The sequence below is a fragment of the Aulonocara stuartgranti genome (assembly GCF_965226115.1).
Source record: "Aulonocara stuartgranti genome assembly, chromosome: 14".
Classification (NCBI taxonomy): domain Eukaryota; kingdom Metazoa; phylum Chordata; class Actinopteri; order Cichliformes; family Cichlidae; genus Aulonocara; species Aulonocara stuartgranti.
In genome coordinates this window covers 10,619,383-10,640,433 of record NC_138950.1, presented here as the reverse complement: position 1 = coordinate 10,640,433, position 21,051 = coordinate 10,619,383, and the positions used below count along the sequence as shown (strand labels likewise).

Here is a 21,051-nt window from a genome sequence, read left to right as displayed (position 1 = left end):
ACTCACAGCACACCATGAAATAATTATTTCAAGAGTTAAAAAATACAAATTCATAAGATCCAACCAAGTCAACACCACTGTCGAAGAGGGATCATTGTCGAAGTCTGCAAAGTCTGCAAAAGATTTTCAGACTTTTTCAAATCCACACAGGAGCTTTAAAGAAAAAGCCTGACATCATATTACTCTTTTATTATAGCACATGCCCATGTGCTATAAAGCTCCACACTTGCACTCCAACAACTATTAAAAACACATAAAGAACCGCAATGTCTGCGTTACAGAGCAAACCCTACAGAGATTGAAAATGCCAAAGCAGAGTTGTTTCTGAACAAACTACACTGGTCATGTTCTCTGTAATGAAGAAAAATACTACCCAGTCCAACAGTTTGACTGTTTTATGTGTTTTTAATGGTTTTTTGATAACAATAGAACTTTACAACACAGAGAAATACACCATATAAGGCTTTGGCTTTACAGAGGTGTAAAGTTTTGAGTTTTGAGTTTGGCTTTTGATTGTCAATAAAAAATGAAATTATACTTTTAAGTGTGTTTGTTTTTTTTTATAAAAAAAGAGGATAACATTTACTCTGGATACCACAATTGAAGTTTGAATATAAGGACAAACAGTGTTTAACAGTAGTACTTTGTAACTAAGGTAAGAGTATGATATGGTCCATTTCCCTGAGAGTGGAAAACACCTCTCTGCTCAACCATCAGGTGCACTGATGGCTGTTTTCCACTGGCAGCTGCAAAACTAATCTATCCTGTCTATCCATGTCTATTTTTTTTTTACCTGCTGTTATGACATTTCCTCAGCAAGCATTCAATGGCAGCTTTATTGAAGTAAATTCCTCAACTATGCCTGTTCCACCCCTCCACACATGTATTTAAGGAGCCATAATGATTATTTGACTGAGTCATGACTGACTGCTTTGTTCTAGAGAGAAGTGATGTACAGTTCAGGTAAGAGTGGGGGATGTGCATAAAGCATTTATTGTTGAAACCGAGTGCGTGGCATCCAGAGGAATGAGGCAGCACATTCTGTGGCAAGCTTGCTGTCAGATGAAAAACAAACAAGCTAATAAAGAAAGCATCCTCCAGTACCTTCCCTCCGGATGGTAAGGATCAACGTGATTTCCTTACTTGGAAGAAAAGGTGAAAGAGTGGTGGGACAAGTTAGGGCTTATGCAAAACAACACGACTCCTGAACAAAAGGAGAGGTGAGCAAGTGAATAACACATAGTTTCCACCGTTTTCAATCAAGCTACGCAAAACGACTCTCAACCGAGGCTGGCTCTCAAACTTCTTGCACGACATGCGCTTTCACCTTGTTTCTCACATTTTAACATTGGCCAGACCAGTCTCAATCGTTTCTGAAAGGTTTTGTCAGCACAGAAGGACTCACCAATAATGAACATAGATTTGAGAAAACATTAAAAGCAACTGGCACTGTGTTTGTTGCTTTCAGCTATTTGTAGGAATCTTTCATATGAGTTTAAAAAAATACATTCATTATAGATTTAACTATAGGATCCAAAGGCACATCTCTAAAGTACGGGAGTTGTATACATATATGTCTGTGGCACAACAGTGGTTACTTAGTATATAACTAATAATTATCTAGCACATTCAAAAGCGTTCAGTAGTTAATGGTAAATCTGTCCCTTTTCTCTGTGTTGTCACACTCAGAGCTACAGTTTCTATTTGTTAGGCTACAGCTACACTACAGAAATAGTGTTTAGAGACCACTGCGCAACTAAAATTATTATGACAGTGTGAATCAACTTACAATCTTCTTGCTTTTTAAATGGTCACTTTGAATGAAGGGTCCAGGTCCGACACCTGTATGAGTTCGTTTCTTCACACTCACATTGGTGCATCAAGAATGTGATAAAACGGCAATAAGACAAAGTAAGTCTGCTATCAGTTTTTGACTGAACAGGGTCAAGCTGGCATTTAAATACAATCTGTTTCTGATAATACTATGATTAACTGTGAGGAAACTCAAATCTGTTGCAGACTGTTGCAAATATGTTGGCATCTACGTCAAACGTGTAGCGCTGTACCAGCGTGCTACTACTAGACCTGGCAGAATCCACACAGACTGGGCCAGATCTAAATTGGGCAGATGTATAAATTTAGAAACAAACAGATGCAGGTAATTAATTTCATTACTGACCATCATTCTAACAAGAGCAGCACAAATTTGCTGATAAATGATAAATAAGAGTAGGCTGAAGACAAAGAAATATGTCTATTACATAAGGGGGAACTCTTCTGTTAAAAATTATAGGGAACTAGTTGTAGTCCTGAGAACCGAGAATCAGGTGGAGAACAGGATTTATCCTGAGCTGCTTTACCACAAACTATATAAATCTGGAATCTATGTATAACAGCTGGCATGCACGTGTAGAAGAACACAAAATATTTTTTACTGGCAGATCCTAAGCTGTCTATGTGTTAATGAAATTAGCGCTACTGTGCCATGTCCCCAAATACACAAACTGCTTTGGTTTTTCTGCATTTTGAGAAAATGACCTGGAGTTGCGTACCATCACTGGTGTCACATATCCTGCAGCTACAAAGGCTTTTCAAAAGAAATGTTACGCACACGGTTTGTTGTTTTTCAACTGATGTTACAGCTGCTGTGATGGGTTAATAGAGGGGAAGACACACACTCTTGAGTGAAAACATCAATGTTAATGTGAGATTCTTCACTGCATCACTGATGCTGTATGTTACAGAATTAACATTAATTTACTAGATGAACCTTAGTTATCTATGTGGAAAATTATAGCTGTGTTAAAAAACCCCAATAATAATAATAATAAAGGTGATACGCTGCAGACGATGCTCTGCAGTAACGCAAAAAATAAATAAAAAATCTCTTGTCAGAGCAAATTTGTTTTTTTTTCAGGAATCTACTGTAGTGTCATAATAATTCTTTAATCCGACAGCATTTTGTGCTGTTGTATTTTGACATTATTTTATGTTGTATATTACAGTTAAGTGGTAGAGCTTCCCAAAGAGTGCAAAGTAGATGGGGACTATAATGCTGGCATGGTTTACCGTTTGTCTTGTTGGTCTTGATTGCCAGGTCTGAAGTGGAAAGCATGAGTCTGGAAATATATCATTTAACAAACCCTAACCCTAACATACTGTTACATTCAGACATTAATCTAACACACTAACACATTAAATGGAATAACACAGAAACATGGATGTTTCTCTATGTGAACTGCTCATAAAAGGCTTTCAGATGTGTTTTCATTGTGTACCAATTTAGAAATTTACAAATGTGACTAAAAGCCTGAAACACAAAAAGGAAGACATGCATTTGTATGTACTGTATGCATTTCAGATGCTCCAATAAGTACAGTTCAGTTCTTCTCTGTTTCAACAATATCCCAATCTCATTGTGAAGCAGGAATATGTGGAGCTTCTCTCTAAACACTCAAAGTGAGCACTAAGTAAAGAGCATCAGGGCAAAGCCAAAGTTTTGGCACTGGGCTCACAGTTTTGAGCTTTCTAGTGGTGTCAATTACACACTCATTCTGATAACATCTCCCCCTCTCACATATCGTGTGCAAAATAAGATATGCTTTTCTGTATTAAATTTAGTGCAATTTACAGTAAATTGCCCACCACAAACCTTAGCAAATTGGGTTTGTGCATTTCATTAGTTGATAGCGCAGATGAGTTTTGCTCATTGGTCTAGACTGACTCCAACTTACTCAGAGTGATTACAACATGTTGGCAATGTGTCTGCATTTATGAATTTGATGGTGATCATTTGGAAACCTTCACTAGTTTGTTTGAGAGGGACTGAAGTCAGACAGTGATGGACCAATCAAAATTGTTGGTTGCAAGCTGGTCACTTCAACTACTCAAAATCCCAGAAAGCCAAAAAATGAAATGCAATCATTCATCAACCATCAGTTTTCCCTGGTCACACTGAGGCTGCCCTCCTATTTTTGCACTAGTATGACTGAGGTCTTACCCAGCAGTCATCGTTAGACTTTAGCAAATTATTTAATTTTACTAATTATGTGATCTTTTAAAGTCTAAAGTACATTATATATGCCTTCGGCAAGATTTTACACTTTTCATTTTATATATTAAGAGCACTGATGCATATTATAGACAATGTAATCAGCCATAAAGACGCTACTGTAACAGCTAAAGTGCTTAGAGAGGTTCCCACAGTCTTGACTGAGCCCTTGCCTTGTGGACAACCCAGGTATGCACATATTGGACAACATTCTTATTGTTCTTGGTCCCATCTCTGTCAGACTCTCAAAACAGGACCTTAGGCCCGTCCATGACTTATTAGAGGAACATGAGTACAATCAATCTGTAATCAACTTCCCATATGATATCAACCTTAATGACAAGATGAGTGGAAATACTCACGGATAAGAGGCAGTTGTTGCCACACACACACACACACCCACACACATACTCGCACACGTACGTACGCACAGCGAGGGAACAGTAGCTCTTTATTGTGACTGAACTTGGGGAGAGTTCTGTTCTCTATTAGAGGAGGAATGTAATTGCACATGAAGAAGTGCTGTGGAAAGGATAGGAGAGCCAAGTTCACCCTGCTGGACTCCATTTTTTTTTAAACCAGAGATGGAAGAAATACGAAGACACACACACACACACTCGTGAAGGGAGATGAGGAGTGATAGGAATGTAAGCAAATGGCGAAACAAAGCGGCATTTTTCAGTTGTCAACTTGATGTGTTGAATGCTGAATGTAGAAAGCAGCACAGAGATGACAACTTTACTGGACATAATTTAAAAGGATTACGGCTCAAAAATCCTCCAGATCATCTTAGAGGATTTGCCTTTAAACTGTCTGTCACGAACACAGTCACCCATGTTCGACCCTCAGTCTTGTGCCAATTCACTCACATTAAGAGAATCTTATCTTGGTTGTATGTATGACTGGATGAGTGTGTCTACAAAATGATTCAACAGGAGAGGATCTTATCTGCCTCGCCTCTGCGAGTGCATGTGAACGGAACTGTGAGGAGGGAGAGGGGTTGTGTGCCAACTCTAAGCACAGGAGTCAGACTCCAGATACAGTAAAGGACTAATTCCAGCTTGCTCTCTGGCCTCACTGCTCTAACACACAGTCTCCTCTCTACTCCATTTCGCTCTGACAGTCTGATCCAGTTTTACACCATCTGACTGCTACTTTACCTCATGCTGATCAAAGCAACCGGAGTATACCTGTCCAAGCCTCGTCACCCATAAGAGGGAATCAATTAACCACTATTGCTTCTCATCTTGCTTCACTAAGGCCCTGAGCCAGAGCTCCAATCCTTGGTCCCTGGCACACCTCTTGTGTTAGCAGGATAAGGGCCTTCACAACAGTCCAACTAACATTCATCACTGTGTCCAACTTTAATCACACAACGGTTAAGCAAGATTCCAAAATTTATGATTAGGTTGGCAGTTTAGTGGGGAAAAAATTACCCTTTTACCATTATTATGTTTTTTCGAATAGTTCTTCTCCCCATTGCCTTAGCAAGCAGTTCAAACTTTATTTAAAGCAGGCACTATGGCTTTAATGGAAAAAACATAAAACTGGACCTTGCTAACCAATGCCTGGAGGCCTTTTTTGATATATGATGGCATATTTATGGTCGCTTACCAGTAGATGTTCTTAATAATGCATAACAATGTCATATTCTTGTTACAAACTATTAGTCAGTTATCTATTTAGCTTGCTTAGTTGGTGACACAGTTACTGTTAAGAAATCCTAAAGAAAATACACCTGAGCAAATGAATAATATTTCATTCACCCACCCCCTTACAGACCCACTCATAAATACTAGATGTATCCACTTATATATCAAGGCAAGTAATGGAGACAGGAACCATAGCTTGTCATCTTTTCATTCTGCTGAGTTGCAGAGGTGAGAAATCACTGAAATTGGGTGGTCAGCATAACACAGGCACTCCTGTCACACTAGCTCTAACAGCTCTCTCAAAAAGAATGACCCACACATCTCTATCATACACGAACCCCCACACATGAACACACCACGAAGGAATTGAGTCAGAAAGAAAGGCTTTTCTGCTGAATGTTGCAGGGGCTGTGCTGTGGAGGTCAACAGGGAAAGGTGCCTTGAATACAGATGGATTGCAGGACCAAAGGGGCTCTGATAAGGCACAGGAGAGGGTACAAGGTTCCAAAGCAAATGAAGAGCGAGAGCTATACCGAAGGAGGGAAAGACATGGGCCACACACTTTGCTAGTAGGCAGCGGGAGATAATACACACTGCCCAAGTCTTTTCACTGGGGTTCATAGACTGTGCTAGAATAGAATCCTTTCTGTTTTGAAAAATGAAGCTTGCCAGCACTCATTTCCAGGCTCTCTGATGTGGGAGAAGCTATTGTGTGCTTTTGGCACGATTCCTCCACAACGTCCAACTGATGGACATTAATCTGATACTAATTTAATCCACATCAAGACATTTTTATAATTGGAAAGAACTGCTTAAGCGTAAACAAATGTATAAGAATTATGTCAGTTCTGACAAATTATGGGTGACTCTACTACTGTGTGGATTTTAGGCGCAGAAATCCAGCTGCTTGAAGACATCTGCAAGAGGTTTTTCCTGGAGAGGACATGCTGCTTTTCCATCTGAGCTGAATCTTAAATGCTTTGTGTTGACGAAAAGAAAAAAAAAGTTCAATTTGAAACACATTTAAAAAGAGGAAGTTGGATAATTGTAATATTACATGTACTGGTCAGTGGTTTTAATCCCACCTGGAGCACATCTAAGTTAATTTTCTTCTCCTATGCTGGTAATAATTAAAGTCCCCATTACCCACTGTTTTTCAGCACACCTAATGGTTTGCTCATAATTTAGGTCTTGTCCTAAGAGAGACCTTGAAATTTAGTTTAATTAGTTCAGCACACTGTTTGAATTTCTGTGTAACAATAGAGGAAGTGGAAGTGTTTCTTTTTTTCTGACCTGACAGCAAAATCCACTCCTATCTGGGAGCCCAGATGATAAAGAACAAAAGGAAAAACATAACTAGAGAAAGATGGGCTGATCTCATTTTAGCTATAGCTTATTGTTTTGGTCTTTTTGTTTGGATAAAGTGACCACCCTATAAGTAATTTAATGTGTGGTAAACACATGTAATGTATTTAACTCTATCATCTTACAGATCATGGTTCTCTGGGATTCAGCAGAGAAGGATTGGTGCAACTGTGTGTTCATCAGGAATATCAGTTCTATCTGAGCTGGACTTTCCGGGAAAAAAATAAAAAATAGTCCAAAGATAACAAGTGTATAAATTTACCTAATTCTCATCTTACTTAGAATAAGATCAAGACTCAGTGTAAATGTTAAAAGAAAAAGGAATATCTGGATTCTTTATCATTATACTGCAGCTGTTGTCCTCTGACCTTTAAATTTACAGTTTCAGGCTATTTCCTCTGACATATGCCAGACTGTAAATTAAAAGGTTTCACTTGGAGATTACAAGGGTTTCAGTATCATACTGTATAATGACACGACAACAGAAGAGTTGACCTATTTCATTACACTGCACTATCAAGGGCTGTTGACTAGTATCCCAGAGTAGATGTAGCTGTTTGGTGATTAATTATTTATTTTTCTATTGCAAACACAGTAAAATACCCAAACAGTGGTAAACGAGCATCACATTTGTCTTTGTCCTCTAATTGAAACCATTCTGTCTCTATCTTCTTTTCTATCCCACAGAGAGACCGAAGCCAGCGCCATCCTGGCATGCTTTATGTCTATGTGCCAATGTGTGTGTGTGTGTGTGTGTGTGTGTGGCTGCCTGGGAGGCTGCTGGAGCCACTGAGCATATTAACAACCTGTTTACTCAGCTGAAGCTCCATTTCCCTTCTTCCTAGTATAAATGAAGCACACAGAGACATCCACATAGAGATGCAGGTACATAAAGGGACCAGCAAAGTTAAAACAATTTAATGGTAAAGAGGACGGGCCTTGCTAGGTCTCCCTCTTTCTACAGCTTATCATAATAATAAGGACACTGTAACCTTTTCGGTTAAAGAGCAATCAAAGACCACTTCCCACTGCATATAGAACTACTTGATCCTTAGTCATCTACATTCCTGTGATGGAAACCCATACCGATACAGCTGGAGTGGCCCAAAGGCAAACTAGGCACTAGTCCTGAGTGAGAATGTTAACCACTCTTCTGTTAATTAGAATAAAAGGAGTTCTGTTTGATGTTTATTAAGTGAAGATAAGCAGCAGAGAAAGCAGGAACAGATCGTCACTTAACAATATACAATGCAGTCTTCTTTTTGGCAGGCAACAAAGGCAGAAGAAAATGTCAGAATTAAAATATCGTCTGTCTTCACGGTTGTTTTTCTGCTTCAAAGCAAAACTGGGAGAATTAAATATAGCAAGAAAAAACAACCGTTCACATATTGTAATTAGTAACACTGCAATATTTATCTCTTATTAATTTTGGCATTATCTTTTTCATGTGCATCGTATCCAAATAAGGCCAAACTTCAAAGGGATGGAACAGTTAGCAAGGACGCAGGCACATGACACTCATCCTACTCCGTTATAAATCTGTTAATTAGTGTACAAAATGAACTCATTTCCAGAGCCAACTCCCTATCAAAGACATGAGTGAAATACTTTTATGTGTTTGCTTTGGCACAGAGCTCATGTCCCACTGCCCAGTGAACCAAATCCTTATCAGACACAAACAACCCGCCTACGCTCAGCTCTGCAGCTAGCCTTGAGAGAGGACAGGTCCACTGTGTGTACGTGTTATGAGGTGATCCAAGCAGTGTGTGACTTGCCTGCTGGCTGGGGACAGTATACCGGTTTCTTTGAAGTCCACTTCTAACAATGACACTGCTTTTGACTGTAAGTCAAGTGACTCATGGGAAGAAACAGGCCAACACGCAGGACCCAGAACGAACAGTATCACTATATCGTCAGTGGCTTTTTACAGGAAGTCAGATAGCCTAAAGTTGGCAGTGGTGCTAGAGTTTCTCTCCAAATTGTAGACTTTTATTGCTTTTTCCTTACATCGGTTTCTATTTCTGCAAGTGTGAGTAAACGTGTGCATCATGTCTGTGATGATACACAAACTGAACGGGGTTAAACGTGTATAGGAGGTAATGATTATCTTCCAGGTTTCTGGTGTCTATGCCAAGAATTCCCCTGAACAGCTGCACCTGTACATAGACACTTGAGGGTCACGTCAGCTGCTATACTCTGTCTCTTTGTATCTCCTGTCATTCTATCGGTTTCTACCTGTCTGTTACACAACCTGGCAGATTTTTTTTTCTGCTTCTCTAAATGTCTACATTTCAGCATCCCGTGCCCACTTACCTGTCAGTCAGATTTAATTGTTTAGCTCCGTATCTGTTTGTCTTCATGCAGACCTCGTCCATGACATGAGACACTGCCTGACTTTTTTGGCATCGACAGGTAGAATGTCTTTTTTTCCTCAGAATGGTTAATGTGCATTGTGTACAGCCTAATGGGGTATTTATTGCTCCCTGGCAGCCACACCAGGTGAGAGCTGGCAGTGTGAGTTATCATTAGTTTGAAACAATCACTTAGACTGACACTAGTGCCTTTGCAGTAAGTGCAGTCTTTCACATTAGAACTTAACACATAAGCTGGCATTTAGACAGACAGACACACACACACATGCAATTTAAACTGCTTGCTTATATTCATCTCATTACTTAAAGCGCTGCCATTTGGAGAATATTCCGGTAAAAGTACATACCTCCCACGAGGAACATCAATGTCATCTTTCCTCCAGCGTACATTGGGTTGGGGGTCTCCTTGCACCTGGCAGCGGAACTCTACCGTTTCCTCTTCCAGGACCACCTGGTTGATTGGCCTCCGGAGGAAGGTTGGTCTCTCTGCAGCATGGGCACAAAAAAAAAGCACAATTTCATTATGTTAGGATTTGGCTTTGCTTTATTTCTCACATTGCCCAGTTCCTATATAATTATCCCTCTAATTACTCATATTTTGTTCATTATCTGATATTTCTGTTCCTCCGTGAGGCACAAATATACAGCAATAGTGCACTAAATGGACCTGTAACTTTATTGGAAATATAAGAACTGGCGTTTATTGAACTAACCTATTTATTACCGTTCACTCTGGCTCTTTATAACCTCATGACAGTTTAATGAGCAACACAAAAATGTGCTCCAGATTGCATGCAACTCAGATGGGAGAGTGTAGCAAAAGAAACACTGTTATTAAGCTTTGAGAAAACTTGGCTTCAATGTATTTCTTTTCAGGAGTATACAGTAACATGGATGGATGTCACTCTGCCAAATAACTGAGAAGATAAATTTCAGGAGGCCTGAAGGAGCAATCCTTACCAAATACAGTGACTTGTGCTGTCTCGCTGTCCCTTTCGCCGACCATGTTGGTGCCCACACAGATGTACATGCCTGCATCACTCTTTCTTGTGTTGGAGATCATTAGTTTCCCTCCTCGAATCTAAAAAAATAAAATGAATAAATAAATAGATTAAAAAACTCATAAATTAAAAGCTTGTACATTTTACACATCTGAATTCTGTCCTTGTCAAATCATTGGACAACACAAAAGCAGCATTTTTCCCCCTCACTGGCTTCAAACACATGAATGCCCAGCCAACTGTGCTCAGTGGCAGACATTTCCAGAAGCAAAAGCTCTTTCCTGTGTTCCCAGACACTAATAGCAACATTCACAGTAGACACTGATAATAGTTCTTCTTTTTTTGTTATTAAAAAAAATAGCTACGATACTCACAGTGATCCTGTCATCCTTATCGTCAATTCGAATTTTGTCCTTCTTCCAGTAGATGGTGGGTTCAGGATGCCCTCTGGGAGGGACACACTCAAGGATTGCTGGCTCTCCTGCTGCCACCACTACATCCGTAGGGTTTTGTCGAAAGTCATCTCTCAGCACTGAGGGGAAAAAAGAGCAGCCAATTGAGTAAGAGTACAGTGTTAGTAGATACGGTTTGGCTGGATTTTTCATTTGCCTGAATGAAATCCAGCTTACCATTCTGAAACTGCCTTTCTGCGTATTATGTTAATTGCACAACATAGTGTGAGCGTATGCATTGGTTATCTAGGCTATTTAAATGGGATGCACAGCTTCATCTGACTGGGAGAGCACAAGTGAAAGCTAATTGGAGCTAATGGAGGTCCCTGTGGAGGGAGCAGAACAAACAGAGTCAGAATGCCCTAAAGCCTGGTGTCACTCACTTGTGAGAGCTCACAGGGGTGCAACAGCGCTTCACTTCGGCATGTACTCTTACACACAGCCACATATGTGCTAACACACAAAAACAGTGGGTGGTCCATTGAACAACTGTGGCCTTGCATCTAATCACCCTCAGGTAGGCCCGCCATAGCGGGGATAGCCTCTCCCCCTCTAAAGTGTTCAGCGAAACACACAACAGCAGCTCATTAACAAACAAGGGGAGTCGCTGTCACAGTGAAACACACCAAGAAGCACCGAAGTACAAACATGAAAGCACAATCATGCCAAACTAACTGTGAGAAATTAAACCCTGAGTCACTGATGTATTCAGAACACACACCTACCGTATGAATGAATGAAAATAACATAGACCTAATGTACTCAAAAAATAGCTGGGGCTTCCCTGATGTGTGAAATGAAACTATTTTTCCCTATTCAGGCTTTAATAAATCTAATAAATTGGAGTAGCACTTTAGGAAGTTTGGTATCAGCAGTGTAACTATCAGTGCAGCGGTGAGGGACACGATCCCTCTGATGACTGACTAAGCTTGCTGATGAAAGCACTGAGCTTGTTGGGAGATATTTGAAGAATCTTCAGGAGGGCTGAATTAAGGGCAGCACCACAGGTCCTTATGTAAATTCCATGTGGCACAAGGGACAATGGCAGGGAGCGCCAGGATTATAAGAGGGGATAACTGGTCCCTGCACTCCAGGCTTCTCTCATCTCTTCATTCACTTTTCTTACCCTATCTACAGAAAGCCACAAAGCTATTGTCTTCTTATTTATTTATTTAGACCAAGGGGAAGGAGAGTGGAGGAATAGAGGAAGCTTTCAACCCAATTATCCTGGGGATGCACAGGGGTATAGAGTGGGACTTTAGTGTGACATGAATTCAAATGAAACCTTTACACAGGGGTAATAAGAGAGAATACAGAGTAGGCAGAGATAGAGATTTTCTCTCTCTTATGCAGGGCTGACCTCTAATCTAAAAAGCTAAGGTAATTAGCAAGCTCCAGTGTGCCGGTCCCCCTAACCAGTGTGGCTAGAACAGCCACCACCAATGGGCTCTCTGTATTTGCATTACAAACAGATGCCCTGCTGTTTAAAATCATAGTCTGGTTTGGACCATACATAGGCTGTTGTTTTCAAGATCACATTGGATTTAATTGCTCCTTTCCATTCATTGCTGATAGCACCCATGGGATTTTGTCAGAATCAATTTCCTTTGAAACAGAACAGTGACAAAAGAAACACGCATTAGGTGCATCATTACGGTGCTTGTGCCACGCTATCTAATCTAATCTAATACGGCACAGTACGTCACAGTAAATGCATCGCTGCACTGCAATCTAAATAAATATGCGATGAATAGAAATGGGAAAATAAATAAATAAAAACAGAGTAGTCACACACTCCAGCAAACAAAGAACAACAGATATACACACACGCACTTGTTGCAGGCAGGATAAACATTAGGTTACAAACAGCTAGGAGCAAATAAACAGACATGTCACTGGCGAGAGGATTATGCTTTGTGTGCAGGTTCGGGGCTTGCTGATACCAAGAAAATACTCACCAGACACATTTACTAAGTAAACGAGAGGATGGGCCAACCCAAATACACTTTGGTAAACTATCTAATCCTAACTGCAGTCATCAAGGTCATCAGCCTACAGTTAAAAAGCACCTACAGCTCAGATTTTCATCCTCTCCGTTTAACATTTGCCCTTCTTTATTACAATTTCAGCCTGTAACTCTACCATGGCTTCATTTGCCCAGAGGCAATGCAATGGGTGGAACAATGCTTGCTACTGTGAGGGAATGATTTTATATTAGTACCTTAACATCGACTGGTGGGTCTGTATGTATCTGTCAGAAGCTGAACTTTTGCTCCAACTCTGAGGCCCTGTAGGCATTCAGGCCTGAATCAGCCAACAGACGTGAAGTAATTACCTTTCTCTTCCCCTGAAACATTCAGCTCTTCTTCAGCCGAAAAACCTCACCTCCCATGAAGTACCAGGAAGCCACAAACTCTGCTCGCTCGCTTACTTGCTTATTAATATTTATATATTTTTACATTCCCTTCCCTCTATTGACTAGTGCTACATCTGTCGATCTGGCTGCGGGCTAAAAAGAACCCATGTCTGAAAAATATTAATATGCCTTTCCCGCTCGTGTGTTATTTATTTATTTATTTCCTAAATATCAGAGGAGTGGGTTGATTTGAATGAAAGAGCATCAGGCAGGGGGCAAAGCATGGCAAATTTGCAGCTCTTTCGGCTGGCACGGTTTCAACACCTCCAACTTAAAGGGGAGGGAGTCAGGTTGCAACTTGTGCTGTAAAACAGCCAACGGGTTGAGAGTGGAGGTCTTTGCCAACACAAAAACACAAAGGAGACACCCACACAGCTACTTTGTAAGCCAGACTGTGCTACATTGGCAGGAGAGGCCGATGCCAGCAACCATTAGAAAGGTCTATATGCAGGCGTGTTTTTAGCTAAGATAGACTCAGCACACAAAAATCAGCTGGACGCAGATAGATGACAGCTCACACAACGAGCATCGTAGCACAGGGGTGGCAGGGCAAGGACAGCATGAGGGGAAATATTTTGTGCAGTGCCCCCTCTTCTTCCACCTAAGATATTAGTCACTGGAGGGTGACACTGCTTGTCAGAAAGATTAGTGGGGAGCCTTGACTGAAGCGTCCAGCCTGCATACCGAGATAAGTGCCGACAAACATTCACCTACAGGAGCGCACCTTGGTTTGGTTCACAAAGGTTGTGCTCACTGCCACAACACCACAGACGTCTGAGACCTATTTCTGACATTCACATCACCTTGATAGATGCTCCCCACATACACAAACAACTACACACCAACCCTGACAAACTGTGAAGCAGTCTTAAAAGCCGCCGGCTTTCATATCTCTTTGTGATACTGCAAATATGAATATTTTTGTATGTTTGTGTGCTTGTTATTACTCTTCCCTCCCCGTTAATGGTAGAACAGACCCTCCGTGCTTTCATAGATATTCTCTTGGGTCAGGGGCTCAGAAACGCACAGTGAGATTACAACAGTTAGAAGCCTGGGGCCACACCCCGGCACCCACACTCTGATTAGAAAATAAACCATGCACACACAAACTAGGAGAGCTGTAGAGAGGTAGCTCCAAGCTATAATATCATTTCATTTGAGTGGTTTTTGCGGTTCATCTGGTAGAGTGCTTTTACAATGCCACCACTTTCAATCCCACCCTTAGAGAAGATAGACAATATATATCTCACTTGACAAAGCAAACCTACTGTATGTACTGTCATTGATGTTTTGTATTGCTGTTGATGCTGAAGGCAGGAGAAGGATAATGCCACACTATATTATACCACACTGAAAGGAGATATACTCCATTTGTCTGGATGCAAGCTTTTTCTCCAGGTTTGACTCGCTCATTTGCCCTCCCACCGGCCAGAGCTAACCTTTGCCCCTCATCCAGATGCAGAAATTACCCCCTCAGCAGGCAGGCAAACAGCAGGTTCGCACATATCCCCTATATCCCTCCACTGAGGGGCTGCAGGTCAGACCACAGAAACAGCTGCGAAAATATGACTGTCTGGCCATGCCCAAGGCTGTGCCTCCTTTGAGAGCTTGATAGAGACTCTCATCATTAGCACAAATAATATCCATCTCTCTGTCTGCCTTATTCTCTCCATCATCAGGGGTCACTCTGCTGCGTTCTCTGTTAATCATTTTTTCCAATCCCAGTGTTGTCCAATGAATTGCATCTTGCCCCCTACACTCACTTTCACTGACTTGTCAGTGTTCTCTCTTTGCACTGACTGCAGATGAGGTTCTGCAGATGAAGCCGTATACATTCACACCCAGTCATCCTCCACGGACCATGGCCAAGTCTGATATGATCACCACCATTCTCCCTATCTGCAAATCCTGTGCTAAGGGATTGTAAATAACACTGACACTTTCGCAGATAAGATTCGCGGAATATGGAAAATAGTGAAAGTAAAGAGACTCATATGGCTGCCAGTGATATTATAGTTGGGGGGATACCGTATGAAATGTGGATCTTTAATAGAGCCTCGGAGGGAATAAAAGAGACAGTGCTCCTGTGCCCTGGTGAGAGCACTGAGAAAAAAAGAATGAACATAACACAAAACAACAGGGGATAACGAGAGGATGCCTGATCAAGGTCAAACTGAAGAGGTGGTGAGGAGTACAAAGGGACTAAATAGATGGGGCTGAATGTAAATGAAGAGAGCGCATTCCATCACACTCATGCCTCATATGGAGCTTCGACCTCTGATTAAGTAGATAAGCCGAAACAAATATCTTTATTTAAACAGCAGCCCCAATCAAAGCTAATTTTTCAAACAGCACCCCTAATTTGGCCTAACAAGCCCCTGAGCAGCACAGTAATGACAGTAAGAGGACAGTGGGCAAATCTGAGGCCAAGAAAAATCTGTGGTGTGGCTCCTGAGAAACAATATAATTAACTCTTAATGAACCTCTTTCCTTAACAATACTAACACACACACACACACACACACACACACGCTCGCACACACACAAAATTCAATTTAGCCTAATCCATGCTTTATGGTAATGTATAGCTCATTAAAATGTTATTTAAAAACTCATTAAAATTCACTTGAAGAAGTAATGGCTTCATTACAGTAATATGCTGAAAAGCAAAGAAAAAGACAAGTGAGGACAAGGAGAAGAAAGAGCAGAGAGCGACAGCCTTCTAATCACTTAATTGTGTCTCAAATGGAATACATTTACATAATAAATGATGATGGGCTATATCCTCATCTCTATCTTTTCCCATTCTCATAGCACTCCGTAATTAACAGGCACTACAATTAAAGATGCATTTTTCCCCAAAAAGATTTTGGTGGCCGCTCCAGTTTTCAGTCTGTTGTCTTGTTTATGGTCATAACTGTGTTTGGGGGGCTTGGCAGATGCAGGCAGTGTGCTGAAACTGGAGCTGGCTGATACTGATGAACAATGTGCCCATGGGCCTTTGTGCCTGCTCTGATAAGGCATGATGTTGTGCTGATGGTTGTGCTCAGTCCAGAATGGACACTTTGCAGCCAGAAGGGGGAGTGAGACGTGAAGGAGGAACGCGATGAAGGGTGGGGGGTTTGGAGATGAGAGTGGGATTGATTTTCTGCCAATTCCAGCAAAGAGACAGCACGGACAGAGGTAGTGAGGCATCATGATTGAGCAGGTGGGTCTGCTTCCTGCATCGGGTAAAGCAAGAGTAGAGAGGAAGTAAAGTGAGAAGCTAAAAAGGAAGAGCGGAAGTATTGCAGCAGGCAAATGCCCCTGTTAATGTTTCCTCCAGCAGAAATCAGTCTCCTATTGCATCAGCCCTATCTCGGTATATATGACATGGAGTGAGTCATAAGTTGGATTTTGAAACAATTGGAAAAGCAAACTTAGTTAAGCGGCTCCCAATCACTAGCTGAGACTGACTCCATTAGCTCTTATCAGGGATACGATTCGCTAAAACAAGGTGCCCAGTATACAAATTGAATTCCAGAGTTCGCTCAGGCTCTAATACTAAAATTCATACATCTTTTGCCTGTCATCTTCTCCTTCTATACTACCGAATATCTTATTACATTTTATCCTCACCATCACCCCCTCTTACCTGCAGGGTTAGAGTTAATATGTATTACCCCCCACAGATTTTTTTTCCATGTAGCTGTTCAAGTGTAACAGATGTCACAAGTCCAGCTGTGACACGCTGTCGAACCGAAAGAGTAGCTCCATTGCTGGCCCTGAAAAAACGAACATCTGATATGCTGTTTGTGGGTACTGTGCGATGATAATGGTGCTGTGTGTGCATCTCTTCAGCATATTTGTGTAAGTTCTGGCCTGATGACATTGAGGTAGTGTCCTTCCACAGGGAAATATAATCCCAGGAAGCTGCTGAAATGTGTCCCTACTGAAAGAACAGTGCAGAACTACCTTAGACACAGTGTGCACATGCACACAGAAACACACACGGAAGTAGTTTCTTATCCAGTGTGGCATATACTTACATCGGCATCTCTGGTGAAAAAGGAAACCTCTGCAGTCTAGACCTATGTCCACTCTGCAAATCTTTATAAAACCTTTAACAGCATCCCTGTCTTCCTCTTTATGCCAGCCTGTTTGCTGCAGCTCCTTGTGTGTCTATTTTATTGTTTTGCTCTATAATTGGATTGGCAGTAACGGCGAGCAGAACGCCGTTAGGAGCTTGTAAAAGGTGTCACTCTGCGATGGCAGCCCCGTTTTAATTAAGCTCTCTGCTGGAGTTGAGCAGCTTTTATCTAGCTTGGCCTGATGAGCCCCAAGTGCAAGTGTGCTTCATAACATTCTGCAGGACAAGCTGGAGGAGGAAAGGAGGCGTTTGCAACAGCTGTAGATAGCCCAGTTTACTATACTCAGCTGTCCTCCCTTGACACCAATCTACATCCTGGACTAAGAAGATACTAGGAGACATTGTAAAAAATTTGGTGTGTTTGTGCATGTATGCCATTATTGTGTCTCCTTGTGCTCATTGTGACAGAGCCCCACCCATCAGTGGTGTGCAGTCATGTGTGTATTGGTGCAGATGCAGAGCCAGCCCTGCAACATGGTAACAGCAAATGGCTACAAACAAGAATTTAAATGAACTGAACAGAACACTCACAGTGCTGCTGTAACTTCTGAAATAATTCTACTTTACGGCGTATAGATCGGCATGTAAGGTTGATGCTGTAGGCAGTGTTGGACGCGGCATAATGATTAGAGGGGTGCATGTTCATCACAGTCTTCCCTTGCCTTTTCTCCCCTCCTCAATCCTCCTAATGGCCTCTTCAGATCATCTGTCCTTCAATCAATACTCCCTGAAAGTAAGAATCCCACACCTAAGGACACGTTGTTCCCCACTGTAGATCACAGGTGACACATTTTCTGTATCAGGAATCATCTGATGGTTCTGAATCAGAACCTTCCAGAGGACTTTGAACCAGGTCTGTTATCCATCAAATGTAAAGGTCTGACCATTTTCTATGTGGATGGCTCAGGCAGGAGGTGATACAGTTAGATTTGTGAGCAGAGGAAGGCTGAGGTCTGTCAGTGAGGTGAACAGAAAGCAGAAGAGGCAGGGTGTTAAATCACACACACAGCCTGGATGCAGAGACATTTAAAGAGATTTATTGATCGCTTTATAGATCTTAACTCTTGAGGGAGAGCAAAAATTAAACTGGATACAGAGATGACCTTTACAACAGCCTCATCCATGGGCAGGTATTTTTTTTAATCATTTCCATGTTCCACTGTATATATGTGTACGCTGTTTATGACGGAGGGAGTAAAGCAATTCACCACTTAGGCAGCGCATTCGAAAACTCCCCTTTGTACAACCAGCGCAACTATTATCCCCAATACGTTTTATGTGTGTCTGCTGAAGCATGATTGAATGCTGCACATAACATCTAAATACTTGGAATAAATTGTAGCAGTGCCTCTGCCTGCTCAGCAAATCACTGCTACATTAGCCTCACCTAAGTACCACATACTCATACATATACAAATTGCATTTGAAGTTTCTGTGCTGCAGTCTGTCAGTTTGTATGGAAAGCAGTTGCCCTGCACGCAGCAGAGTTATGCACCAACAGCACTAATAACAGCATGATCACTCTATAATTCACTGAAATGGCAGAAATTGCTCTCCTGCACATTCCCTTGAAGCTCCTGAGATAAAACCAGAATTAACACCTTGAGGACATAAGACCAACTAGTCAAGCAGCTGTTTATATCATACAGTGAAGATTTTAAAAGAATTAATAAGTGGGCACCAAAGACTCCAATGTAAAATAAGGTCACAGTCTCACTTTGTTCTTAATGATTAGTCAGGGCCTGTATATGTTTTGTTTTCAGTTTTTTGGATATAAAAACATCACCTTATCCCTTTACATCCTATTACACATTGGTATACATTTCCTCACATGATCACATTCACATGTTTGTTGAGTATGGTAAAAAACAAAAAGACAAACAAAGCGATCTTAACTTTTGGCATCTAATCCCTTTAACCCTGAGTACAAGTGAAGATCTTTACCAAATTTAAAAAAAAAAACTTATATTCACCATGAGAAGGGGGCGAATGAAAAGAAATTTCAAAAATATCACACAACAAGAAGCACATAATAATTGACATGTTTATGCTTGACATGTAATTGCATATGAATGCAATCTGAAATTGCATTTATAAATACATGAACAATGCTTAGATGTTTGACATTAACCAGCTTACTGGAGCATTTAAAGGATTTATAAAGTTACAGCTTCTTCAGTGTTATTTTGTGGATTTTTGAGAGGATCCATATCACAGTTTAGTTTAGTTTTTTTTCCACTGTCTCAGTCACATTAACTGTTGTACAGAGGAGTAATTGTCTTAATTCCATCTGTAATCAGCTTACAGCATTAGTGCAGCTGGATATACCTGTACACCGGGCTTATGTAACCTGTGTGCTAATGGTGAGAATTTCATTCATTTCAGGGCATGGAGTAAAACCAAGGATGCTCACTCAGGTAATCTGCCCTGTATAAAGCAGCAGTCTGTATGTAATAACCCAGGTGTGCATTTATGTGTGTGTGTATGTGTGAATGTCTGTGTGTGTTTGTGTGAGTCAATCCATGCTCATATTATCATGCAAATGGAAAACAATCTGAAACACACCACTGGCTGCCATGCTCAGGATCAGTGCAGAGCAGTGTGTCTAAACCATTCCCGTTCTATCCCTCAACCCTCCCTTTCCTCAGCCTCTCCATTTCTCTCCTCCATCAAAAGGGAGATAAAACCGCACTGCTTCATACCACGCTGGTACCATAAACATCTCTGTAGGCTGGGGATGTGGGGTTAATTATTTAGGCAAAGAAACAAAGCTAATGAGGGAACTTCTAATCAGAAGCTATTTGGAGTTCTGTCAACAGTATCGACTGCACTGCAGATGAGATAAGATATCGTTGGAGGGCACCAGTGACCTACAAGGACAAGACAGTGGCTCAACAGCAGCACAGCACAGTGATCCCAGAACTCTCCAGGGCAAACATTCTCCAGCACAGACAGAGCAGTGAAAAGATACTGTGTGTGTGTTTGTGTGGGCGTGCATGGACATGCATTTCAACTTTCACCCATGCAGTGCTCTTTATCTTTACAGTCCCCATTTTTTATAGAGATGTGACCACACAGGAGAATCCAGTTTGTGACCAGCAATAGGCCCACAATGCTATTAACCAAGAGCTGCTGTGCAGTAATCAATCAGCACTGACTGAATGTGGCAATTAGCAAATGATTAAATGAGGTAAACCCACTGAGCAAGAACTGGTAAAAACAGAACGAAATAAGGTTTAGTCTGGCAACACAATATGTAGGTTCTGTAGGATGCTTGCCACTGTTTGACACTGATGTGTCTAGCAAGAACAAGTAAATGCAAATCTGTGCTCTGGTTCTGAGACAAAGAACATTAAGGGCATTGAAAGACACTTGCTGGCAATGACTAGATTGCAGACCAATTTTAGACATGGGGAAATATCAGTGCAGCTTTATTTTATTTTTATTTTAAGTTAAATAAATTACAATTAAATAAAATAATTAAGTTGAGACTTTTTGAACAATAAGCACTAATTACTTACTGTGTGGAACATGTAATTAGATAGCCATTATTAAGGAAAATCAAGACAGGGTTCAATTTGTGCCCACTTGAGTAATTATTTCCAAATAAGTG

At 41.1% G+C, this 21,051-nt stretch overlaps 1 protein-coding gene across 7 annotated transcripts in view; it reads right to left on the bottom strand.

Annotated features, from left to right (window-relative positions):
* Window positions 1–21,051, bottom strand: part of robo2 (roundabout, axon guidance receptor, homolog 2) — a 152,473-nt gene that overhangs the window by 48,033 nt on the left and 83,389 nt on the right. For all 7 annotated transcript variants that reach the window (XM_082502987.1, XM_082502985.1, XM_082502982.1 and 4 more), the window contains 3 exons: window positions 10,816–10,973; window positions 10,401–10,521; window positions 9,788–9,926 (listed from right to left, as the gene is read on the bottom strand). In XM_082502987.1, the coding sequence (XP_082359113.1) occupies window positions 9,788–9,926; window positions 10,401–10,521; window positions 10,816–10,973 (418 nt within the window). The remainder of the gene's footprint in view (window positions 1–9,787; window positions 9,927–10,400; window positions 10,522–10,815; window positions 10,974–21,051) is intronic.